A 27,144-nucleotide genomic window follows, 5' to 3' on the forward strand; every position below is an offset into this window, starting at 1 on the left:
AAGTTTACGAAATTCAATTTCAAAATTAACCGTATTAAATCATAGATTATCGTAAGGTATAAATTATTGTATTTAATCGTTTAATTATTTTCTTTAAATTGACGATAAATTAAAAAAATTTTAATTTTTTTAGTGTTTTTAGTAGACGTAAATTCTTTCATCATTAAAACTACTTTATTTGAAGTTTATCTTTTAAACTCTAAACAAATTTTGAAACGTAGTAAGTAAAATCATTTGTTCAATATAGTTCGGTAAGATGGCGCATGATGACATATTTAATCAAATAAAGAGTAAGAAAGTAGACTAAGTGAGTAAGAGAAACAGAAAATGCTTTGACAAGTCTTTACTTTTAGTCCGATACTCGTAGTTTCTCCTTGATTAAGAAGAAATATTCGCAATTTTAAGGCTAAATTTGACCTGCAAGAAAATAAATGACATGATTCGATGTTAAAACAATAAAAAAGAGAAAGGATATTCATGAATGGAAAGCTGAGAAGCATTCTACCTGAAAAAATGGTAAGTATGATTGAACAACTCGACAATTTGATCTGTCGAGAATATGGTGTCAATTCTAACCTTGCAAAGGTTGAATATGGTAGAAACTGTCTTATAGTAAACTTCACGTAAAATTTATGAATCTTCAATGATTTATTTAAACATCTGTTCGTTTCAACCTTTTTTCAGACCTTTTTCCTGCACATTACATGGATGTCGATAACCTCACCTTCAACTTGTTTGAAGTAATCAAATTTTCTCATTTATATTTCTCTCTCTGTTTGCTTCTTTTTTTCTAATTTACATATTTGAAAGACAGAAATTGGTCCATCAAAGTCAATTGTAAAAGTATCATAATGACGTGCCGATGAACGGTCTTCATTCGAAATTTTTTGTCATTTAATGTATATTGATCACTTCAATATTTCCTGTTATCTTATAGTACCGCAAATAGTTTATTCAATTCAATTATCCAAATAAATTTTAAATATATCTGTTATCTGATCTGTCAGTAATTATTTATGAGTAATTAATACGTTATACATGTACCTTATATTATATTTGCCTTGCAGATAAATTAAATATAATTTTTAATGAATATTAAATAAATTTTCTGTAAACAAAGAAAATTTATATAAACTTTTTTATCATTATCAATAAGTTAGAAAAGATTAATCTAACAAAGTATGTAAATCTATACATATTATACTAAGTAATATATCATATGTATACAATTTTATTTATATCATATTTTTGTTACTTTTAAATTATTATTTTCTTCTAGATATTTTTATTCAATTATTTATAATATTTTGAGAAAATATTTTCAATATTCTGATAAGTATATTTTGCATTTACATAATATTTAATATTGCTACATTTTTTTCGATTTTGGAAAAGACAATGCTGTTTATTTATAAATATTATGCTGCACATGCAGATCAAAATTATGCTTAATATGAAGACTATCATAAGCCTATCTCATAAGATAAAATATTTTTATATATAACAGTGATAAAATTAAATTAGATTTTCGTTATACAAGGTTTATGTTTAATATTATCTAAAAACTAAAAATCAATCATACAGTATAGTCATAAGTATTGTCATATATTATTACGTAGTATATATCAACAGAAAGTATTTTAATTTTTAAAATAAACATTTTATGTATTATTCATCAATATAATCCTACACAATGTACCTACAACATGAGTGTAAGATAATCTCCTATGAGATGATATTACTAACGTACTTAGTAATGTAGTCAGAAACAATGATACTGTGTTAAGAGGAGTTATTATACAATTATATTATAAAATAATCCATTTAAGTTAGTGCATTGTTTAACTGTTAATACTGATTTTATTAATATATTTGTTAACGAGAATTGAAGAGATAGTATTTTTTATGTATTTATTTTATGTGAAAATATTTAGTTGTTATTAACTTATTCCTTATTTTCAAACATATTATATACATGTACATAAATAAATTATGTATATATATTCAAGTTCCTTTTACAGGTTGCAATGCCATGGAGAAATTTCCACTGAAAGGTACAACATTATCGAACAATACAATTCCACAAAATCATCAGCATACATTAACTACGTACCAGTCAGTTGATACAAAGGTAAAAATTAATATATGAAGAAATTTGATAAGAGAATAATAAAAAAAAGGAATAATAATAGTAACAAAAATTTAAAGAGTGAAAACTTTGATTAATTATAGATAGAAAATTCAGATGATGTATACTTCGTAGAGGATGTCCGATCGCGAAATCGAAATACTGCACGTGACAGTACTATAAGTAGCGACGACGACATGCTGGAAGTTAATAATGTAAATTCCCATCATGGACAGAACACCGTTCTTTCGGAACACTGTATCCGTATCGACGATGCTTCCTCTCACAGTATGTAATAAATTATGTAATTTTTTAATATTGTAATTTACACTCAATTTGTAAAAATGTAGAACACAGTTTCATTCTGTATTGCTCAATTGTATTTCAGTTTCAGTTGATTCCGATGACATTCCTGGTATCGGACAATATGATGACTTTCACACGATTGATTGGCAACGAGATATCGCTCGAGATAGAATGCGTCATCGATATATTGTGAAAAAGAAACATGATTCTATTTGGGGTTTAATCAAGGGAGCTCATGATGCTTGGTCTGGATGGCTCTGTGTTTTGCTAGTTGGTCTCTTTACAGGAGTCGCAGCAGGTATTATAGATATAGGGGCTTCTTGGATGACTGATTTAAAATTTGGCATATGCCCACAAGCATTTTGGTTAAATAAAGAACAATGTTGTTGGAGTTATAATGAAACAACTTTTGACGGTGGTAACTGCTCTCAGGTGTGTGCTTTATTATTATCTTTTCTTTTATAATAATGTTTAAGTTTGTATGTCATAATCTTCTTTCAGTGGTGGACATGGCCAGAAGTATTTAGTCAGTCAAAAGATGGTGCAGGACCATACATGATCTCGTATATGTTTTACATCGCTTGGGCTCTTTTGTTTGCTTCACTTTCCGCCTCATTAGTAAGAATGTTTGCACCATACGCTTGTGGTTCAGGAATTCCTGAGGTAAATATATAAAAAACGAAAATAAAAGCTATAATGATTTTTTAATTATACTGAAAAATCATGTTTTAGATAAAGACCATCCTAAGTGGATTTATTATTCGTGGATATTTAGGAAAGTGGACATTAATAATTAAATCAGTAGGTTTGATTCTATCGGTCTCAGCAGGTTTAAATTTAGGCAAAGAAGGGCCGATGGTTCACATAGCTTGTTGCATAGGAAATATATTTTCTTATCTTTTTCCAAAATATGGCAGAAATGAAGCAAAGAAAAGAGAAATTTTATCAGCAGCTGCTGCTGCAGGAGTTTCAGTTGCTTTTGGTGCTCCAATTGGGGGTGTTCTTTTTAGTCTTGAAGAGGTATGTATCGGGAGAATGATAGTTTGATATATCTAATGGTTGAATATATTTAGCAACATTTTTCAGGTGAGCTATTACTTTCCACTAAAAACTTTATGGAGATCATTTTTCTGTGCCTTGATAGCTGCTTTTATTTTACGATCTATAAATCCATTTGGCAACGAGCACTCTGTGCTTTTTTATGTTGAATATAATAAGCCTTGGATATTTTTTGAGCTAATACCCTTCGTCATGCTTGGAATAATTGGTGTAAGTTTATCTTTCTGTAAATTTTCTTCCATAGTTTTCTAAAGATTGTCAAATTACCCTTTTCCCTTTCTCTTTCTTTCAATAGGGCGTGATTGCTACTTTGTTTATTAAAGCAAATCTGTTTTGGTGTCGTTATCGTAAAACTTCAAAATTGGGCCAGTATCCAGTTACCGAAGTTCTAATCGTAACAGTTGCAACTGCTGTTATTGGATATCCAAATCCATATACACGAATGAGTACAAGTCAACTCATTTATTTGTTATTTAGACAATGTGGAGTATCAAATGCAGACATTTTATGGTAGAAATTCCCTCTCTTATTTTTCAAAATTAACATTAGTTTTAAAATATAGTAAATTTCTCTTTTTGTTTATATAGTGATTATAATAGAAACTTTACTGCTGTAAAATCAGCGATTGAAGTTGCAGCAGCTGGCCCCGGAGTTTATAAGGCGATATGGCTTCTCGTCTTAGCATTAATTCTAAAACTTGTTATGACAATATTTACGTTCGGTATGAAAGTACCTTGCGGATTATTTATTCCATCACTTTGTTTGGGAGCGATAATGGGCCGTATTGTGGGGATTGGAATGGAGCAACTAGCGTATAATTATCCACATATTTGGATATTTAGTGAAGCATGTTCAACTGGTGTCGATTGTATAACTCCTGGACTATACGCAATGGTTGGTGCCGCAGCAGTTCTCGGCGGTGTTACTAGAATGACTGTTTCTCTCGTCGTAATAATGTTTGAGTTAACTGGAGGTGTACGATATATTGTACCGTTAATGGCAGCCGCTATGGCAAGTAAATGGGTCGGCGATGCTCTTGGGAAACAAGGCATTTATGATGCTCACATTGGTTTGAACGGTTATCCATTTCTTGATAGCAAAGATGAATTTCAACATACTACTCTTGCGGCTGATGTCATGCAACCTAAGTAATTGCACCATTATCGTTAAAATATTATATTCTTGTAAAATATCTTTGATTTGATTTTTACGTTTTCTCTTCATAGTTAACAAGCCTTAACGATATTTTCAGACGAAATGAAGCCCTTCATGTGCTCACTCAAGATTCAATGACAGTCGAAGACGTTGAAAATTTATTGAAAGAAACGGAACATAATGGTTTCCCAGTGATAGTTTCAAAAGAATCTCAATATCTTGTTGGCTTTGTGTTACGAAGAGATTTGAATCTTGCAATCGCAAATGCCAAACGTATGACAGAGGAAATTACTGGACAATCATTGGTTATATTTACAAATGGAAACAACATTCAAACTCATTCTCCTCCACCACTTAAATTGAAAAAGATCCTTGATATGGCTCCAATAACAATTACCGACCAAACACCCATGGAGACTGTTGTTGATATGTTTAGAAAGTTGGGATTAAGACAAACCCTTGTTACGCATAATGGGTAATTACTTTCTATTACTTTATGTATTACTTGTTTTGTGTACGATACAAGATTATATTAACTTTTCATGGCTACGTTCAACTTTGCAGCCGACTACTCGGAGTTATTACAAAGAAGGATGTATTGAGACACGTGAAGCAACTTGACAACGAAGATCCTAATTCTGTATTGTTCAATTAAAATTTATATAAAAAATATATATATGAGAGATACAGTGTTTTATAATGCATGGTATCAACCGAGCAATTGGGTACACTATACCAACAGTATGGTTTTTGATATTTTCATATAATCGTTAACAAGAAATTTGTTTTAATTATTAGTGATTCCAAATGAGGATATAATAATAATAAATAGGTAAAACAGTTTTAATTCACTGCACTATCCGAGTTTTTATATATTTCATTAAGGCAAATCTCAATTTATTTACTATATGTTTAAAAACTTAAAGTTTGGGAAACTAGGAGAAGGAAAGTAATATTAACAGTGCTTAATATGTTTTACAATTCTTTATATTTTCAGTTTTCATGTTGATCGAATGTGTAAAGGTGTTATATTGTATTTGATCATACAATTTTATAATGTAGCATGAAATACGTTATATATATCACATTTAAAAACGTTATATTTCTTGAATCTATAACTTTGAATCTTTATAGTGGAAACAGCGAACCAAATAATAACACGTTTAACCGTGTTACATATCTATGTAGAGTGTCACGTAACGCAACAAATTTTATTGCTTGCTATTTACAAAACTAATCGGATTTAAATATTAAGAATAATATGAATTTTATTTTTTGAACATCCATTATGCATACGTATATACATATATGATTGAGATTAATGTAATTTTTCTTGCTTTTGCTTGATATATTTTAGATTAAAATATTCCAAGAACTAATAGAATTTCTATAAACGATGATCGAAAGAAAATAGATTATTCCATCTAGAGTAATTTTAGTCCATGTCCAATCCAACATATTCTTGCTGATTTAAAGGACAAATTATGAAACTTTAAGGAATACGAAATCTTTTCTTACACATGAAAAAATTAAATTTATGATCATGTCGATTTTCAATATACATATGTATATATGCAAATATAGTACGACATGTACGCAATATATATAGACGAATGAACTTTATGAATATTGAGGTTACATAAACGTAATATATATGAGTCTTAATATATATGAATGTTAAAATATAAATGTAAAAATAAGTATTATTTAAATATTATTTACAGCAAAATCTCATAAACAAATATTAATAATAAATCGTTATTTTTATTTCAGTTAATTTCCTGTTCTTCTCTTAATGGTTGATCTTTATAGGGGAGATATAAATAGATGTCCAAAGGACGAGAAAGAATATAATTATCAATAAACGAAATACCAAAGACAAAATTATTCATTCACGAATACGAAGTATCAATTAACGATTTTTAGACATTTCTCGACAAACATATACTTTTAGGAATTAAGTATTGTATTATACATTGTACTTAATGAAAATTGATACCAATCAAATACTTCATCTGGCAAAAGCAACGCTAGAGGACAAATCAATAAGTATTTGAAAGATAGTTTGTAGTTATAGCTATATAGCCTGAGGAACTAGGACGTTTTATTCGAAATTTAAAGTCGATCAAAGAGAAAATCGTAGATGAATACCGCGTGTGTCAGAGAGGAGTGGAAGATTCGCGAGAACAATTTTCGGAATAGCAAGGAAACGTTGGAATGGGAAAGTACGATATGGTATTTTAAAGGATTCGAGACAAAGAAATAAAGTAGGAAAAGAGGTAATGATGTTCTTAACTCTCTTCTCAAAGCGAATTTCATGATTTTATGTACAACACGGTACATATGCACAAAAGAACGAGGCTTTTTCTGCGAAACACTAAACAATCATCGCCATGTTTTATCGTTAAAGTCGTTTGTGTTTGATTTTCGGGAGGAGAAAAAGAAAAAGAAGAAGAAGATAATATTGGTTGAGAGAAAAAGGAATAATAATGTTTGTTGACCACAGTATCACCTGCAGGGGTCAGTTGTAGCTAGAGTGGGGGATAGCGAAGAGCATTCGTGCAGGCTGGTGGTTCGCTAGTTTCGCGGTAGCGATAACCCCCGATGCGCGTGTGCATGCATGTATTTCGATGTGTTAGGTTTAGATAGATTCGCTTATACAGGGAAAGAGAGACCTCAAAGCCGTTTTCCTCGGTCGTTCAATACGCGCGCGCGCGAAACGAATCGACTTCGTCCCATAGTATCGTCACAGTTCTCGTCGGAGACGTTCGTGATTTTGCACCCTTGTTCAAGTCACAATTTACCGAACTATATGACGAGGGTACACCACGGTTTCCTTTCTTATTTTCCTTCATCTCTATTTCTATCTTCGCCTTTCTTTCCCTCCAGTTCTCTTTCTCTTACTAAATCCTTCGTTTTCTTCGCTGCCTCCTTTCTCTTTACGTTCATTTCTCTCGTTATATTTAAATATGCGTTAATTTCTATCCTAATCCCATTCCATCCCATCGTTTCGATTTTAACACATAATATCGCGTTCCCCTCGGCTCGTTACTCGCAAATTTATGTGCCTGATTCTTTCTTCCTCCTCATCCAATTGGTCGACACGTCGTTATCATCTCATTTAAACCCAATTTGGAACGCTATTCAGAGCCCAAGCTTTGAATCTCCGTGGATAAAGCAAATGGTAAATATGATTCGCGAGTGTCATACGTTACTGGAGTGACCAGTAATCAACAGACTGGTTTTTACGTCATTCCTTGTTGTTGTTGTTCTATCTTGTTATTCGGCATTGTTTTCTATTCGCGATGCGATCAACGACGGGATCGTGTGTGAACGATATCCAGGTGACGACGTCGCAGGCCAGGCCGGATTAGGGGTACATCGATCATCAAGATATCAAGGAAAAATCACGCAACGTCTCTTTCGAGTATACTCTAATACTTCCCTCCTTCTTCCTTGTTTTTCCTTGCTGTCCCTCGTCTCCCGGTTTCCAATCATCTGACCGACTCTTCGTCCTTCCTCCCTTTCTTTTCATTATATCTGTTTTTCTTGCTTTCGTTCTGCTTCTTGACTTTTTTACCGCTTGGTGGTGAAACGCGCCGCAGTGGCACGATCGTCATCGACGAAAAAAGAAGAATCTATATACTGTACCGCGACACACATACGAGTTCGCGCTCAGTCAATAGCAGCTGCATCCTTTGAAATTTCAAAAGAAGCACAAACACAAGAGCATATCCACAAGTACGAAACTAACGCATCGTGATCGAATACCAGACACGGCCGGCGATCAAACTAGCGGGGAAGAAACTGCTGCCTTCCAGCCTGCCGTAATACGGTGGTGCTACGACGATATCTAGAAGCAGGCCCAGTCGGCGGTCAAACAGTATTATGCGTTTTCTACGCTTTTGTTTATTATCGAGGGAAGAGATTCTTATGGATGAATGTGCACGAGCTGTCGAGTCGCGAAGGTGAAAAAGAATAGAAGGGAAACGCGATAAGCTGTACGTAGGAACCGCAACGATGAAAGGTACACATTTCGGTGAGCCGAGGAACCAAAGATTCCAATGATACCTTCGCAAGGTGGCCGTGAGGGATACAAAGGTTCTGCCAACCCTCCGAGCAACGGCTCTGAGGACAATGGCTTCGCTAATCGACCCCGAGTGGCGGGCCTTTACGCGACGAATCTCTTCAGAGAAGAGCTCGTTCGATTCTCGTCAGGAGAGGCTACTCGATCTCATGGTCTCACACGAGATACTCTCGAAAGACCGCCACGAGAGATTGGAAGCCAAAGAAGTTTAAATCTCCCTACGGGCATAGCCGAGGAATTCGAGCTTTTGGATCGGTCAAGAGTCGGGATTTCGAGAACACCCCAGCCATTAAGGAGAGGAGAGACGGACGCTGCTGGTTACGAACCTAGATCCAGATTCGATGAATCCGCCACCAGACGAAGGGATCATTATGGATCGCCACCTGTCGAAAGGATTCGCGAGAGGGAGGACGAGCAACAGGGAGAATGCATTGCTCGATCCGCATGCAGTACCCTTCGTGTGTCTCTCCTTGAGTTTCCGCGCTCCGAGCAGACGACGTGGATGGAGTCGGACGTTGGTGATTCTAAGATACCTGTTTCAACCGATGATCTCGCTGGGAGAAGAGGGCCAGATGACAGTTCGACGTTCGTTACAACTTCTGCCTCGATACTTATCTCTCCCGCGAGTGAGACCAGCGAATGCGATGCAATCTCGCCTCCGGAAGTGGAGAAATCATCACCGCCACCGTATACAGGCCTCAGTCCGCCGGAGTATACCGGCCAAGAGTACGAGACCAGCGAAACACCTTCGCCGATTTTTCCAAATTATCCATTGACATCGTACGCGGAAGAGACACATCACAGACGTTCGAGGTCGTCCGTTTCGGACGCCGGGCTTGAATTCACTGCTGCACGTGACGGACGTTTAAAGCGTGATAGCCGATTCGAGTCGGAGCCGGAGGAAGCTTTGGCGGAAGAGATCGGCAGATCGAGGCGAACCAGATCGAATTTAGAAAGGTCCACGGACGACGATATCTCGAGATCTAGAGATGTGGCGAGGCTGCGACCTCCCTTGGCCGCAGCAGCAGGTGTTTCGGCCGATTCTGGGACCGGTGATTCTGGAAGTGCGGAGATCCAAGTGGATCCCCTCGGCATTCCCAGAACAACGACCGCCGGTGAAATTCTAGATGGAAGGAACGGAGTTGAGAATGGCCAAGCCGCTAGTAAGTCGTCCATTAAAACTCCCACCGGGAACAATAAGCAAACGGTGAAACTCTTCACGAAGGAAAGTCTCGACAGGTTGGAAAACAAGACCGTACAGCTCGTCAGAGATTATGGCTTTCAGCCGAAACGACGAATGTCGGTCGAAGATGGTGCGGTGCTTCCAAACAAATTCGAACCTTTCCCAACTGAGCTTTACGGTAGGCCTCTCGAGGAGATTGACAACTTTATCTACGACGAGGTACGTCTTTAGACTCCTGCTTTTTTAAATTATTTTATCGGTTAACCGTTAGTTAACTTGTGATATAATTAGTTAAACGTCATATATTCAATTCGATTAATATGCAGGCTGTGCCGCAACATCGGGGAACCCCTTCACCACCATCAACTCTGCACATGGAAGTAATAGAAAAGGTTCGTGCGAACATGCGCACTGTTCTATAAGCAGCTATAGCGAGTTGAGTTATAACTTTGGACTTTTTTTTTACAACTGGACTAATTCTATCAGAAGATGGAGACGGTCGAACTAATCTCGCGTACCTATTTACAAACGGAACTCGATATACGACGTTGAACTTTGTATTCTACGCCTGTGAAAATTTCCATTCGATGATAAAACGTCTCCAATCTTCGCATTTAAGCAGATCATTTTGATTGCATCTCGCGAAGGTATGCAGATACAGTTTGTCAAAGAAAAATCTCGCTATAACTCGGAGACAAGGTCGTATAGAGCATATGTTTAGACAAACCCTTTTCATCTTTCATGCGCAGGGTCCACTGCCAAAGTGATTCCCCGATATTGCCGGACACCCCCTGTATTTTAAGGTAGAGAAGGAATAATTATAGGATTAACATGATTTAAATTTATGATACAATTGTAAGGTTGCAAAAAAAAAAAAAAAAATAGTTGCTCGTAAAAAGTAAGACTAATCACCTCGAAACTAGTCGTTTGATTTTTTAGTCGTTAAGGGTTTCACTCGATCTTACTAATGTCAGTCTCGGAGTACGTCATATGCGTTTAGTTATCGAAAATAGCAATGATATCGCTATTTCCTTTTAATTCTTAAAAAGAATATTTCTTCTGGCATATTCATGGCGGAACATTTGATTCATGTATCACTCGTACCGTGTGTTTCAGACATTCTGCGTGGTATCGAAGAGATTTCGTAAAAATTACATTCACCGATTCACGGCGACAAACAGCTGGTTCATATTTTCCCCGTGGAATCCTATAAGGCGGTATTGTATTTACCTAAGCACGAATCAGTACTTCGATTATATAGTCATGGCTACGATAATATTAAATTGTGCCTTCCTCGCCATGACGGAAACTATCGAGGAAGCCGAGTAAGCATTTTCACGGGGCGCGCGCAACTTCTCGGATTAATCAAACCTCTAGGAATATAATACGTCGCTTCTTCTCTTTTGTTTTCCAGATATATATTCTTAGCTATATACACGGCCGAAATGGTGATCAAATCGATAGCCAAGGGATTTGCGCTCAATAAATACACTTACTTGCGAAATCCGTGGAACTGGTTGGATTTCGTGGTGATCACCAGTGGTTATGCGACTATTGGAATGGAAGTAGGAAATTTGGCTGGGTTGAGAACATTCCGAGTATTGAGAGCCCTCAAAACTGTTTCCATTATGCCTGGTAAAAATCTTTAAGAAAGCCGACTTTCTACAGACATCTCCCTTTCTTTTCTCTCTTCGAGATTAGGAGAAAATATCGTGTAAAACCCGGTGGCTTCCTAGACCTTGGAAGCGACGGAATTGCAAATTGGTTTCTGGGGATTGCCGTGTTTCTTTAGTTGAAATTACTTTACCTTATCAACACAAAATCACATCAGAAATTTCCGACATTCGTTCGTTCCAATTTAGCTATATCGTCTGCTATGATATACATGGTACACATATAGATAGTTCAATAAATGAAAGGAAGTGATAGTAACGTGATATAAATGCGATAGGGCAGGGATATGCTGGTTATTCGGCTATTACAAAGTGGAGTCATGACTCGAAAAAGATTGAGAAATATTGGCGTTACAGTAAAATATAAACAATATCATTATCGGTCTGATTGACGCGAAACAGACAGAATTGACACAATTCGTAAATCAATGAATGATCAACAAATTTGTTAGAATTGTCTATCAGAAAAAGTTATAAAAAGAAATTGCTTTCGTAAGAAAATAATGGGATGAAAATAAGGGTAATCGTTTATCGAATATTTTTGCAGGCTTGAAAACCATCATCAATGCATTGTTACATAGTTTTAAGCAACTTGCCGAAGTAATGACGCTCACGATCTTCTGCCTGATGGTTTTTGCACTTTTTGCTCTACAAGTTTACATGGGTGAACTTCGGAATAAATGCGTAAAAAATGTGGAATTCAATAATACTCAAGTCGATTGGAGAGAGTACGTATTGTTCGCCGTAATATGTTCTACTTAGATTCTAACATGTTGCTTGCAAAGTATTTATACGGATACATATGTATTAACTTGAGAGACAATGGCTCGTTGACTCTCAAGAGGCATTAACCGATACCTTGTACCGTCCGCAGGTGGACTTGGAACTCGTCCAACTGGGCATTCGATGAAGACGAAGAACCAATAATTTGCGGTAACGCAACCGGCGCCAGGTTAGCCAAACTTGGTTCTTTATTACGCGCGACTGTTTTAAATGATATGCCAATTTTAACTCGAGAGAAACCCTACGTTTTAGGCACTGCAACGAAAGTTACATCTGTCTTTGTGTTGGCCCAAATCCAAACCATGGATATACAAATTTCGACAACTTTCTGTGGTCGATGCTCACCACGTTTCAACTGATTACTCTGGATTATTGGGAAGACGTCTATAATAAGGTAGTTGGTCAACTTCTTTTCCGCACGGATAATTGTTTCGCCAAGGAATCACTATTTACATAACAAGTTAGTTTGCGAGGTATAAAAAGAATTGCTATATTGGTTTTTAGGTATTGTCGGCGTGCGGACCTATCAGCGTCTCGTTCTTCACGGTGGTCGTGTTTTTCGGCTCGTTTTATTTGATCAATTTGATGCTCGCTGTCGTTGCGCTGAGCTATGAGGAGGAAGCCGAAATTACGAACGAGGTATATAATCGTTGTAATTGTTTACCTCGAGTTGTCTGCCTTTGACCTTATCTTGCAACTGATACGACAGGAACGAAGAAAGGACTTAACCGACCATCGCGAGGACTCGACGTTTAGTTTCGACCCGACAAAAATCAATGTGAAGACGCTTGCCAAAGAAAAACAAAAGAAATTAGACGCGAGGAAAGGAGTTCTCCTAAGTAGTTACACGCGCAAAAAAACACGAAGAAGAAGACGTGGGAGAAGCACTGCCGGTTCTGGTTCATCTGGTCAAGATAAAGGTGGCTCTGTGCCAAGCAGGTATACCATTCGTCATAATAAAGTCGAATTGCTCGACAAATAAGAAAAATCGTTTCAATGATTTTTATTGTAACTTTCTGTTCGATTAGGTCGGTGACGCCAAGCCCGAGCCCAAGTCCAAGACATTCGAACGTTCGACCGTCTCACTTACTTCTACAAAATATTAGCCCACGAACTGTAGAGAATAACAACGGGGTTCATAGATTGGCGCCAAATCGTGGAATGCTTCATTCTCGACAAGCAAGTAACAACAGTAATCAACACTCGTCGTTAGACGACTCAGGCGTTGTCGACGACCACGATGGCGACGATGTCACATCCGTAGAAGAACACGACAGGCGTGACAACAAAGAATCTAGGGCCCACTGGCAAGAGAGGATACCTACGAATAATAACGCCGATGGCAATGTCGAAACTAATGCGGGTGAAACGAAGAATGAAACGAATAACGAGACAGAAGTGGACAATGAAAGAGAAAAATCACAGGCAACTCATTCCGGGGGCTATCTTCGTGCGCCTACGAACGTTCCAGTTTCTCTTGCCAGCGGAACTACTAGAGAAATTCGAGTGTTTAAATGCAACGGCGTGAAAACGAAGAAACAGATGTACACCTTGCCGCCAGAGTATCTATCGCACATTGTTATTTTAGGTAGGGGCAACGAATTTTCTTCGTCGTTTGTACATATTCAAAGACAAGATTCGGTAATGATGCAGAAAAGGTGGCCTCAACTCCAATGACTTTAACCTTGAGATATGTTGTAGAGGGGAAGATCCTTAGTAACATGTACTTTGTTCGAGGCGTGGGACGATCGTGATTCAAAAATTACGTTAGGTTAAATTTTTTTAGTGAAATCCTATAAAGTCTAATCGTAATTTATTACTATTTATAATAATGCAACAAATATCGTTTTCCTTTTGTCATAACTTTCGAACCACGATCGTCTCACAACTCGGACAAAATGCACGTTACTCATAATCCTAACCGGAACATATCCGTAATTTAAAAGAATTGGAGTTAATTACTTATAATTACCCAAGATTCCATACAACAGTTATAACGATTCGTTTATCGCTGGGTTTCAGATGATCTTCCCGATAGAAATTGCGAAAAGTGCATCCAATGCTGTATAGATTACGAGGGTTGGCTACGATTTCAGAATTGCTTGTACAAGGTAGGTATGCCAAAGAGGTAAAAGTAGAGTCGAGAGAGGAGCGTCTTCGGATATGAAAGCAAGTATTTCTATCTAATATAACGAGTTCGATATTCGTTGCGGATATGTTAGTCAAGCTGAATGATAACGAATAACGAACCAGTTATTAGTAAAATACGATAAATAAGGCTAAGGATAGCAAACGAGAAAAATGAAAACGCTTGACTCTCGATTGACCAGTGGCTCGTATCTAGGTAGTGAGAGATCCACTATTCGAGTTGACAATCACATTGTGCATCGTCCTGAACACTGGTTTTCTGGCAATGGAACACCACGGAATGAGCGAGTCGATCCGACAGGCGCTCAACATCGGTAATAAAGTGTTTACCAGTATCTTCACCTTCGAATGTTTGCTGAAACTGTTGGCGCTGAGTAAAGATTTCTTCGCCAACGGATGGAACAATTTCGATTTGATAATAGTGTCAGCGTCTCTGATAGATCTTACCTTCGAGCTGGTAGACGGCCTGTCCGTGATACGCGGACTGAGACTTCTGCGTGTGTTAAAACTGGCACAATCCTGGACGACGATGAAGGTTCTTCTCAGTATTATTATTTCAACGATCGGCGCCCTTGGAAATCTCACCTTAGTTTTGGTGATCGTGATTTATATATTTGCCGTGATCGGCATGCAATTATTCAGTAAAGACTACACTTTGGACAAATTTTACCCAGATCCGGTACCACGGTGGAACTTTAACGATTTCTTTCACTCGTTCATGATGATATTTCGTATATTATGCGGAGAATGGATCGAGCCCCTGTGGGACTGCATGCGAGCAGAAGAAGAAGACGGGCCCGAGGCTTGCTTCGCCATATTTTTACCAGCTCTCGTAATGGGTAATTTCATGGTGTTGAATCTTTTTCTTGCTTTGTTGCTCAACAGCTTTAATTCGGAGGAATTGAAACAGAAGAAGGAGGAAGTGGGCGATGACTCGAAACTCGCAAGATCGTTCGATCGTATCCGTTCGATTATACGGAAGAATAAATGTTCGCGCTTGTCTCAAGCTGTCGCTAAAGGGAAAGGGAAGGATGCTCGTTTCGAAAAGATCGTGCGACGCGTAATAGATCGGTCTGACAACGAGACTAAATACGCTATTCAAGAGACTGTACTCAGCCTTCCAAAAGATAACGTTTACAATAGATCTTATCAAGAAAGTTTAAATCAGCCCGTTTTTTCTTACGATCCAATGTACTCTCAGTCTCAAACGGAAGAACAAAGATACGGACAAAGGGAGAAGGAAGAAGAGAAGGGCGCCTCGCCTGACGACGAAAACAATTATTCGAGTAAGGAAAAAGAGATTGAGGCAAACGAAGGCAAAGAGGAGGAATGTCAAGAAGTCGATGTCGTGAGAGACTCTTCGTCTTCGAACAAAGCACCAGTTGAGGAAAGAGTCGCGATGCTACCTCAGATGGATCCGTTACCTAGACCCGAGGATCGGGTACCAAAACGACCTTGGCACGCGCTTGTCAGCTACGTCGATGAACTGACGGTTGGCGGTAGGAGAGATAGTAAAGGAAAATACATCGATGGCATGGGTTCTTTTCCTGGATTTGGAAGAAGCAACCGACGCAAAGAACCGCAGGATTGCTTTCCACGACAGTGTTATCAGAAGTAAGAACCTACTGCTGCACTTTGAATTTCTCTCCTGCCAGCGAATCAATATGATAGAAATACGTTATATGTGCAGGTGTACCTGCATCGACCGGTGTATTGCAACAGCTATTGGCAAAAAATGGATCAGAATGCGAACAGTGATTCTTTCAGTCGTTGACACGCCTGCCTTCGAATGGATGATCCTAGTTTTCATTTTTGCATCCTCCATAACTCTTTGTTTCGAAGACATTTATCTAGATGATAATCCTTTCTTGAAGAAAATCCTCTATTGGACCAATCTTGGCTTCTGCGCGCTTTTCAGCATTGAGATGTTACTCAAGTGGTTAGCTCTGGGTTTCTGCAAATATTTCACCAGTTTTTGGACAATCTTGGATTTTATAATTGTCTTTGTAAGTAGAGCCTATACATTCAACAGCAGCATCGATTTCGTATCGTATATATGTGTTTTCGTGTATGTGTAAGCGGCAGCATATACGTGCGCGCGAGCGCATGCTGTGTAAATTTTAACGTCCATCGTTGCTGCATGGATTTTTCATTCCCGCTGATCGTAACTATCCTGTTGCGATTTCGCTACTTTTTCTCACTGTTTCCTTCATTTTTATGCATTTCTTTCTCAATCTTTTATATATGTCGCCTTGCGGATTCAGGTACGTGCGAAATTAATATGTTGCTCCTATTGCATCCGGTTATGGTTGAACTATATTTCTGACGCTTTACGTCTTATTTTGGTTCATCATAATTTCGCTAATGTTACCTAATTTATTTACCTCTTCTTCCTATATTATCTGCCACTTTCGATATTTGTGGCGGTCATAACGTTAGTTTTAACATAGCAATTGTAAGTTTATATTTTACAATTGGTTATAAAAATTTGTGCACGACATACCCTGAGTCTACGAATATACAAGGTTCAATAGAAATTAATTAAAGATAATTTCATGTAGCTTTTATACAAGTCTTCTTACTTAATGCGACAAAAGAATGTATTCTAACTTTTTATACATTTATAGATATGTGTACCATGGATCGAAGAGAATACAGGATTTGACAGAAATAGTGCAGCCCTTAATCAGTTGTAAAATGCTTGAAAAGAAACTCACCAGTACTGCTTTGCATGACATTCTAAACACCGTTATTATCGATGTTTCGCTGGCTGTTCATACAAAGTAGCTGTGCAATTTTCGTTTATTCAATTCCTTGTAATTTGAAGTTTGTATAGAAAATTTGTAAATATGAGAATTTGTAACCATTTTCTTTTGAGTTAAATAAGCACTAATTACTACATTAAATTTACGATAATACACTGCCAAGCTAAATGTACAAGCAGCATGTTATTTTTTGGAGGTTCGAAGAAACGAACGTGTCTTTTCAACAATTGTAATGTAACTTTTCTTGAACAGGTATCAACATTTAGTCTGTTGATAGAAGAAAACGAAAATTTAAAAGTGCTAAGATCTCTAAGAACCTTGAGAGCACTGAGACCATTAAGGGCGATATCGAGATGGCAAGGCATGAGGGTAAGGAATTTGCTGTAGATTATGCTGGTAGATTGCTGGTAGATCTCCTGGGAGCTTGAAATTTAGGAGTATCGGCTGTTTCTTTTTTGTCCTGGCTAGATCGTAGTGAACGCGTTGATGTATGCGATACCTAGTATATTCAACGTGCTCCTCGTCTGTCTCGTGTTCTGGCTGATATTTTCTATTATGGGTGTACAATTTTTCGGCGGCAAGTTTTTCAAATGCGTTGACGAGTACGGCGAATTATTAGATATATCAGTAAGTAGAATCTCTTCTCTATCCTCTTTCTCTGCTTTGACGATGGCAAAAGCAGAGTACAGTGGAACTCTGTTTATATGAACGAAATTTTAGTAATGTCTAATTAACTGAACTCTAGCTGAGCTTCTATCATGTCTGGACTACCGTCCAGTATTAATCCACATATATGAATGTCTAAAGAAGCATTCGCTCGATCGATATTATTGTCAATATTTAAGGTTCTTAACATTGTATCAACAATATATCGGGTTAGACTTTAGGAAAAGACAGACTTTAGGAGCATGCAGCACTCATCAAATAAGCAGTCCCGGATTTACAAGACGTTTTCTTACTTCAAATCTGTAACATAATATTTAAATACAACGTTTTCCAGCTGGCGAACTAGACGTGGCTGGCCTGTAACATGACACTCTATATATTGATCAGCTGGACTCTAGAGGATCTGTTAAACTTGATTCAGACTAACGATCACTGTACGGTCAGATCAGGTCGAATCAGGCACAAGTCAAGAGATTTTCATTTGGCTTGAGCCGCTTACTGCGAATGCTCTTATTGGATCATGTGTAAACGATTTTGACCGGTACCTAATTTAACGTGATTTGACCGTGATCGCTGGTGCGAATCGTCACTTACATAGGAAAATGTTCAGAACCTTAAATACCGACAATGATATTAACAACGATGTTGGTAGGTGGGAAGAAATAGGTGGACTGCTATTTCTAAAATTTCATAAAAATATATGAACGAGCTGGTTATATGAACCAACTTGTCCCCCGACAGGTTCATATAAACGGAGTTTTGCTATATCAGGTTGCGAAAAGCAAGAAAGGAATATTCGAATCGACGAACGTTACTTCTTAGATCGTAAACACGAAAGACGACTGTCTGAGGAAAAATTACTCTTGGGAAAATAGTAAAATTACGTTTGATCACGTCGGAATAGCTTATCTAGCTCTGTTCCAAGTAGCCACATTCGAAGGGTGGATGGAGGTGATGCAAGATGCAGTAGACGCAAGAGGTGTAGATCTTCAGCCTCAAAGAGAAGCAAACATCTACGCATATTTCTACTTTGTGATATTTATCGTTTGTGGCTCCTTTTTTACACTAAACCTCTTTATCGGAGTAATTATAGACAACTTTAATATGTTGAAGAAAAAGGTAAGAAACACAACCGATCAAAAAGACGTTATCGAAGAATAACTCTATTACATATTTCATCGAACGCTGAAACATTTTTTCCATTCCCCTTCTTATCCTTTTTATCCCTATTTTCAGTACGAAGGTGGGGTGCTAGAAATGTTTTTGACCGAAAGTCAAAAGCACTACTACACTGCCATGAAAAAGCTTGGCCGTAAAAAGCCACAAAAAGTGATAAAGCGTCCGATGAATCAAATCCTCGCAATGTTTTACGACCTATCGAATTCACGCAGGTAACGAATTTCAGTTTTACTTGTTCATTTACGTTCCCTTTTTTCTTAACTACTCGTCTCTTTTTTTTTTTTTTCAAGAAGCACGACTACGTTTTGCCAATTTCGTTTTATAAACAACTACGATGTTTCCAGATTTGAAATAGCAATTTTCATTTTGATATTCCTCAACATGCTGACAATGGGAATCGAGCATTACGATCAGCCTCATCCAATCTTCTTCGTTCTCGAAGTGTCCAACGCATTTTTCACGACCGTTTTCGGTTTAGAGGCAATCGTGAAAATAATTGGGCTTCGATATCATTATTTCACGGTGCCATGGAACTTGTTCGATTTCCTCCTCGTGCTGGCATCCATATTAGGAATATTAATGGAGGATATTATGGTAGACTTTCCGGTGTCTCCGACGCTCCTGCGAGTCGTGAGAGTGTTCAGAATCGGTCGAATCTTAAGGCTCATAAAGGCAGCCAAAGGTATTCGCAAACTGCTCTTCGCTCTGGTGGTTAGTCTTCCGGCGCTGTTCAACATCGGTGCCCTGTTAGCTCTAATTACTTTTATTTATGCCATTATCGGCATGTCAGTCTTTGGTCATGTTAAAAAGCAAGGCGCGCTCGATGATATGGTGAGTAAACGTTATTAAAACCTTATCGTCTATTTCTCTGAATCTTTATTCCTCCGATCACATATTATCTGAACACGACATGCTAATTGATATTTCTTTGTTTTTCTCTTTGTGTTTTCCTTTTCGTTTCTTTTTTTCTCATTTTCTGTAGGTAAATTTCGAAACTTTTGGTAGAAGCATGCAATTACTGTTTCGATTAATGACATCGGCCGGTTGGAATGATGTGTTAGAGTCTTTGATGGTACAACCACCGGATTGCGATCCGACTCCGACTAGTCGACAAATGAATGGAAATTGCGGATATCCTCTCTTGGCAATAACATATTTTACTTCTTTCATCATAATCAGCTATATGATAGTTATCAATATGTACATTGCTATTATCCTCGAGAATTTTAATCAGGCCCATCAAGAAGAAGAGATTGGTATCGTCGAAGACGATTTAGAAATGTTTTACATACGATGGTCCAAGTAAGAATTGCTTTTGAACTGCCTTTTTATGCGTATAACAATACCATCTTTGGTTATACTTTCATTCGGGATTTGGCATTAACGTATGTAACTGTGATTCGTAGGTATGATCCGCACGCGACACAGTTCATAAATTTCTCGCAATTAAGCGATTTCATAGCAAGCCTGGATCCACCGTTAGGAATTTCAAAACCAAATATGGTCGCGTTGGTTAGCTTTAATCTTCCTATCGCAAAGGGTAATAAGATTCATTGTCTGGACATTCTGCACGCACTTGTCAAGCACGTCCTTGGACACGTAGAAGAGTCTGAAGATTTCCGAAAGCTACAAGAACAGATGGATATCAAGTTTAAGAAACAATTTCCTACGCGCAAAGAACTTGAGATTGTTTCTTCGACGAGAATGTGGAAACGTCAAGATAAAGCAGCTAGGCTGATTCAACGTACTATCAGAGAATTTATAACGTAAGTAACTAATCTTCTATTTCTTTTTCGACACGTTCACTGTGCTCCGGGGCATATATATAGGGTGTCCTCTTAGATTTAAAATTTAAGGTTTAAGATTTAACCCAGCCCCTTTTTTCTCATGTCAATTTGACACATTTTTCACGTTAATAATGATTTTATTCTGTCATTTGTAAAAAAAAAATTGATCCGAGCTTTCCTGACCTTTATTTCTTTTAATATGAAATGTAAATATTTAATATTTTTAGTGACAAAACATGCGACAAAAATGTATGACGGTTGTTACAAAGGGCCCTGTGCGTCAATCTGACATGCATGATTCTTACGTTTTATCAAGTCCTTTGACAGTTAATTCGTCGCCTTGTAATTGTTGCACGACAATTATGCATTCATTGTGTACGACCCATTCAGAATGTAGACGTGTATAGATTGTTCTTTAAAATACAATAGAGTTTGAGGTTTTACGATGACGTATCTACGAACGGTATTTTGGTTATATATATAGAGGAAAATTAATAATATTAGAATTATCAATACAGTGAACGTGTTAATGGTATCTTATAATGCGGATCGCAATAGAAATTCCATTGTGTTCAGGGCAAAAAAGGAACGTGAAAGGATGGCTCAAGAAGTAGACTCGCAGACTCAAACGTCGAGTCCTGGTGGTGGGAATGAGGGTAGGGGCGGGGGTGGATGGAGTGGCAAAGTATCGGCATTTCTACATGTGCATAGAGGTAGCCGAGCCAGTAGTCGCAAGTCCTCGAGGGCCAGCGACGCCAGCGATTTCAGCGAGCTCGGTACAGCTTCGGCATGGCTTTTTCCAAACTTACCTCTGCTGTTGCTCTCCGGCGCCACCGGTACTCACGAGGACCTGCCTCCTCCCGCTCTAACCGTATCCCGTCCCTCGCCGACTACAGAACAACAATCGTTTACCGGCTCCTCTGCTACTTCTGCTACTTCCTCCGATCTACACATTAGGTTTGCGTTTCTCCTTTTACTCGCAATTAACTTGGGGTAACCAAAAACATTTCGATAATTTATAACGGTTATTCGTAATTAAAATCGATTAAACCAATTTATTGACTGTTATACTGCACCTATTTTCATTTTTATTATAACTGTTATGGTCGTTGCTTACAACAGATCAATCGGGGGTCCGACTCTCGGCCGGCAGAATGCCGTTGAAAGTTATCCCGATGAGGAAGTCCCCAGTCTTCCTACGAAGCGCAGATCACTTCCGCCAAGCGCTACAACACTCTCTCTAAATACCTTACATCGTGACATCAAAGAAGCGTTTAGCAGACGTTGCGGTAGCCTCCGGAAGAAACATCAACCAGCACCAGAACCAGCTCCGCTGCCAATCGAATCTACCGATGTAAGCATACTTGTTACAGAACCCAGTCCAGAGAATTCAGCACCGCCTACAAGACCGGCACTACTTAGACGACAATCCGCAGCCACGGTCGTTCACGTCCTCGTTCACAGAGAGAGTGAAGAATACCGAGATACACAACCCGACAATGCCAGTTGATCTTAGATCGTTATGCTTGACATCCTTCCGAAATCAGTTTAAACGAGAGGCTAGGCTGAAAGCCACCGAAATTTTGCTTCTTATCGCGTTACAGTGACCTCGAGATTCGAATCTCATCCGATTCCCTCTCCTCTCCCCCTTTCTTTGACGCTGTTGCCTTAACATCATTACCATCAAATGTTCTTACTATTTCATTATAATGTGTACATTTGAGAAGTCTCAATGAAATTATTTCCTAACAATTACAATAGTAATAACTTTATAAGAATATTTATTCCGATAATTAGATCTTCTTGTAAACACAGTACGATTTTTCTTTTACAAAAGCTATTCTAACGATACTTTTGATCCTAATGAATAATAGTAGCCTATTTTTAGTAATCAATTTATCGGGACGAGCTTAAATCTTTTCGTATGCAATAGAAACAGCGATAGCTGGAATATATATAGTTGAGGTAGTTCAATTGACTCGATATTACACGAAACTCGCATTTCTTCTACCATAATTAAGGGTGATTGGACCAATTTAGTGAAATATATTTAAATTCCGATCCCTTCTTCAAGTTAAATCATTGATACGGTCTACTCCTTATAAAGAGGAATGAATAATAATTACGTGGACAAAAGAATAATACTGCCTTAAATAGCATAGATTTTTCATTTGTATAATTATTTTGAAGAAAGAAACAAAAAGGACAAAAAAGAGAGGGAAAGAGAAGATGGAAGGAGGAAAACCAAACGAGAATTTTTAAAGAAGTTGTACACTTAGCCAAGTAGTTGTTTTTCTTTACACATTTAAGGAAACGTAGAATACTAGTACCGCTACTAATTTTGTATATCAGATATCATAAACAATAGCATTTATAGAACGTAAACGTATGTGATGTTTGTCTTATTCAGAATTGTCAAGGAAATTGCGATATTTCTAATAAGTAATAAGATTACATGCTTATCGCTAATTTAGAATTAATAATATTTCTTTGTTTTCGTTCCATATTTGTTAGAAAGAAAGACTTTCTCTTCTGGACACGTTATAGCATTCAGATAATGAATCGTATATTCACTACGCTAATGATCGATATTCAGCTTTCCGTATATGTATATATGTGCTAACTTTATAATCAATGTTATCTGTTCAAGAATATTGGAGAAAATGTAACGATATTTTCTTTTATGTTGGAATCAAATAACTAACAAAGAGAAACAGTAATGTTCTGATTAAGCGAAATTAAAATTTGGTGCATTTTAACCAGCTTGGAGTACCAATTCCAATATACAGTACAATTTTGTAGCTTGTATTATAATATTATAATTAGCCATATATGTATATATGTGTATATATATATGTGTGTGTGTGTGTATATATATATATATATATACGCGGAAAACCTGATATCGATCATCGATAATCAACAGAATAGTAAATTTATCGAGAATCTGTTAACATGTATGGAAATCGAACAATGCCCAGAAAGGATGGCTCTCTCTCCTCTAACGTTCTTCATAGCATTATTTTAAAATAAAATGCATTAATATGTTACATTACACATATAATTATACTTACATATCGCACGGTATCTATTGCTCAAAAAAGAAAGAAAAAAGGAAAAAACGGAGAAATCATAATGAATTTAAATTTTATTTTCAAATTCATATTGATTTCTACATTGGCATAATATACAGTATGTTCTGTTTAGCTGAGAACACTCGAATATCTGGAAAAATACAAAAGCTGTATGGTATCGAAGGGAACATACTGTGCTTTTATCTGTTTGACCTTGCAATAACTTAAAAACGTCTTGTAAAGACGATAATCAAATTTTTTAATGGATACCTCCATTTTTTATTACATATTCTTGTAACTGATATTCAGATGTTTACAAAACACTACAAACTTACGTCTTTCGCATCATCCGTTATCGAGATATAAACTTTCAAATTCGACAGATCAATAGAAGGAATTACCTAGTCTGAAAGTGACGGCTCAGAACTGACCGACTGTTTCGGAAACATTAGAAACATCTTTTATATGATATACATCCCCGTGGTGTACATCGGGTAACTGTAATGCAGCGGCACATTGAATTTTAAAGTTCATATTTTGATGGCAGATGGTGCAAAAGACACCAGTTTGTAATCTTTTGAACACATTCTAAATATCAGCTACAAGAATATTTAATAAAAAATAGAAATAGCCGTTAAAAAATTTTAATGCATGATCCAAGGTCGTCGCAAGGTGAAATAGATAAAAGCACAAATGGATAATGTCTCCCTCGATACCGTGCACTTTTTTGTATCATTTCCATTTTTCCAGATATTTGAGCGTTTCTAGTTAAACAGGACATACTGTATGTATTGCTTTTCTTTCCATTTTCTATATAATTAGAAAACAACAAATCAAGAGCAAGCCAGTAAATATAGCTACATACAGTATGTCAAGTACAAGAAAAGACAGTATTATAGATATCTTTGCTTTTTTGTTTATTTCATTCAACTAATCGTAAAACGATAAAAGTTTATGTAAACCTAACGATGTATACTTGTCTTCGAAGAGAAATCTTATAAGTTTATTAATTGACAAATTGAGGATATAAACGAATAAGGTAAAATTTCTACATATTTAGAACAATGATACAATTTGCTTTTATAATTTTATTGAAATTCGTGAAACTGAATTTATCAATGAATTTATACCAATCTAGAAAGAATTATTTTCTTTTCCGAATAAAATTGTATAAACAATAAACAGTATAAACAGTTTTTACTTTTTAACTATTAAAGACTATTATATTTAGAACTGTACTTTGTATGAAAGAAATTTTTAAATCTTCGACGATGAGTATTATAGATATCGCTCATTTAATACAACAAGGACATCACTTGAATAACTTGAATTATTGATACAGAAAAAACAATTGTTCCTTGTATGTACCTCTTTTGGAGTTTTATAAATTAACTTCAAAAATTCACCACGTCAGGGCAACAGTTGTCCGCTATTATTTATACTAATATCTGTCGCTGTTGCATCATCATGAAACTATAACAGTTTAAAACATTCAAACTCGTTTTCGCTAAAATCGTGATTTTCATGTTATGTTATTGTTGCAGCAAATGAGCGATATGTAATGTATACATATGTATATATACGTGTATCATATAATGTTGTATATATATATATATATATATATATATATATATATATATGTATACGTATAAATATAAAATTAATATGTATAAAAATAATTTTTTATTTTATTTTTTCTTTGTTATGCTAAATTTGTGTGACAAAATCATAGAAAACTATGTCATCTAACATCCGTACAACATGGAACTAAAAAGTAAGAAATATTTAATGACAGAAAAGGAGAGAGGTAGGAAAGGGCGGAAGGAAGAAGTGGGGAAAAAAATTTTTTAAATAGATTCACATAGAGAAAGGAACAACGAATTTTGTAGTAATTAGTTACATTTTTAGCGTAACCTTATTGGATCATCTTCATTTATTTATTTGTTTATTTAATATTCAAATCCCTAAAATTAAAAAAGTCACACAATTTATTGATTCTTATAACAATAGATGTTCACGTTAACATTTTCATACTTTCCTTTCACAAATTAAACGTTGCCATTAACACGTCACGACCTCTCGTGGACCTATAGTGCCTATTGTTAGAAAACGATTGCGAGTTAATATAATATGTATACAAAAATATAAACATGTATATTAGAGTTTCATATTACAAAGCGTTCGTACATGAAAACAGTACGAGCTAAATTTACGTAAAAATCTCTCGTTAGAACGTACAACGTACGTTACTTTTAGAGTTTAGCATTTAATGCTTAATGCTTGATAAATCTGTTTCTTCGCGCGTTGACTATAAGACATAGTTATTAAGTATTAAGGATCACTGAGAAAAAAAGTCGATAAGTGAACCAGACAGAAAGATATGATTAAAGATAAAAATTTAATATTTCGAAAATATAATTTAATTCGAAAATGTGATCTTTCCAAGACACGCATTGTAAAGCTATGTATCATGTCAATTAAAGGCATAAATTATACTGTATGTTATTCATAATTGGCGCCTATACGCGCGATACGTCTAGATACTACATACAATATTATAAATATATCAAAAACATAAGAGACTGGACATAACACGCGACTATCTTAAAACTAATGGATAGTAAAATTCCAAAAAATTGTACAATCACGCTCGGATATCCACCAGGGGTCCGAAATTATTTAGATTATAAACTTTTTTGCGTGTCTGCGTGCTGCGTGCGTGTGTGTGAACAAAATTCGATAAAACAACACCTGCTCAAACCTATACATATTTAAATACACCGTCAGGATGCACTAACCTAACTATAAATTATTATTGCAACTATCAGCTTTTTCTTTCGACGCTGGAACGTGCGATCGATCGTGCAATTCATTGTTAGCCCCAATTAGTTTAACGTTTCTCACATTTTTTTATATAAAAAAGACAGGAAAATGCATCAAGGTGACAATATTGTTCACACAATACAATGAAACAACAACAAAAATCGAATGTTCTTTCATTCGGGCGAAAACAAAAAAACGTATAGTTATGAGAAATCTTTTAAGTAATAATGTTAAAACGAGAGATACCCATTAGTACAGGGTTAATGACAATCGAGGTCCTGAAGGAAAATTGCTTTTTTCTATTCTTCCACCATTTTACGCAATTTAC

General features: G+C 36.5%; 2 protein-coding genes across 10 annotated transcripts; both read left to right on the forward strand.

The window, feature by feature from the left end:
• The first annotated feature begins 269 nt into the window (after positions 1-269).
• LOC117239176 (H(+)/Cl(-) exchange transporter 5) lies at positions 270-5,748 on the forward strand. 5 transcript variants are annotated; one of them, XM_033504567.1, is made up of 11 exons: positions 270-516; positions 2,022-2,131; positions 2,233-2,416; positions 2,517-2,866; positions 2,936-3,097; positions 3,167-3,454; positions 3,521-3,703; positions 3,789-4,003; positions 4,081-4,641; positions 4,746-5,123; positions 5,213-5,748. In XM_033504567.1, the coding sequence occupies exons 2-11, from the start codon at positions 2,033-2,035 to the stop codon at positions 5,301-5,303; spliced, it is 2,511 nt and encodes an 836-aa protein (XP_033360458.1). In that variant the 5' UTR covers positions 270-516; positions 2,022-2,032; the 3' UTR covers positions 5,304-5,748. The 5 variants fall into 5 exon arrangements, with proteins under 5 accessions (XP_033360458.1, XP_033360460.1, XP_033360459.1 ...); XM_033504569.1 differs by having other exon boundaries at positions 2,523-2,866; XM_033504568.1 differs by having other exon boundaries at positions 299-516; positions 2,010-2,131.
• Positions 5,749-7,149: 1,401 nt separating this feature from the next.
• On the forward strand, positions 7,150-23,568 carry LOC117239173 (sodium channel protein 60E-like). 5 transcript variants are annotated; one of them, XM_033504561.1, is made up of 21 exons: positions 7,163-10,137; positions 11,035-11,243; positions 11,333-11,553; positions 12,139-12,319; positions 12,466-12,543; positions 12,627-12,768; positions 12,879-13,013; positions 13,084-13,313; positions 13,403-13,962; positions 14,397-14,485; positions 14,719-16,136; positions 16,213-16,528; positions 17,540-17,656; positions 17,756-17,914; positions 18,776-19,072; positions 19,190-19,344; positions 19,477-19,963; positions 20,367-20,434; positions 20,539-20,898; positions 21,496-21,876; positions 22,042-23,568. In XM_033504561.1, the coding sequence occupies exons 1-21, from the start codon at positions 8,713-8,715 to the stop codon at positions 22,427-22,429; spliced, it is 7,416 nt and encodes a 2,471-aa protein (XP_033360452.1). In that variant the 5' UTR covers positions 7,163-8,712; the 3' UTR covers positions 22,430-23,568. The 5 variants fall into 5 exon arrangements, with proteins under 5 accessions (XP_033360454.1, XP_033360455.1, XP_033360453.1 ...); XM_033504560.1 differs by having other exon boundaries at positions 8,713-10,137; positions 20,115-20,434; XM_033504562.1 differs by lacking the exons at positions 20,367-20,434; positions 20,539-20,898; positions 21,496-21,876; positions 22,042-23,568 and adding an exon at positions 20,138-20,326 and having other exon boundaries at positions 7,155-10,137.
• Positions 23,569-27,144: the final 3,576 nt, after the last annotated feature.

The sequence above is a fragment of the Bombus vosnesenskii genome, unplaced genomic scaffold, assembly GCF_011952255.1.
Source record: "Bombus vosnesenskii isolate JDL3184/JDL3185 unplaced genomic scaffold, Bvos_JDL3184-5_v1.1 scf7180000013883, whole genome shotgun sequence".
Taxonomy (NCBI): Eukaryota; Metazoa; Arthropoda; class Insecta; order Hymenoptera; family Apidae; genus Bombus; species Bombus vosnesenskii.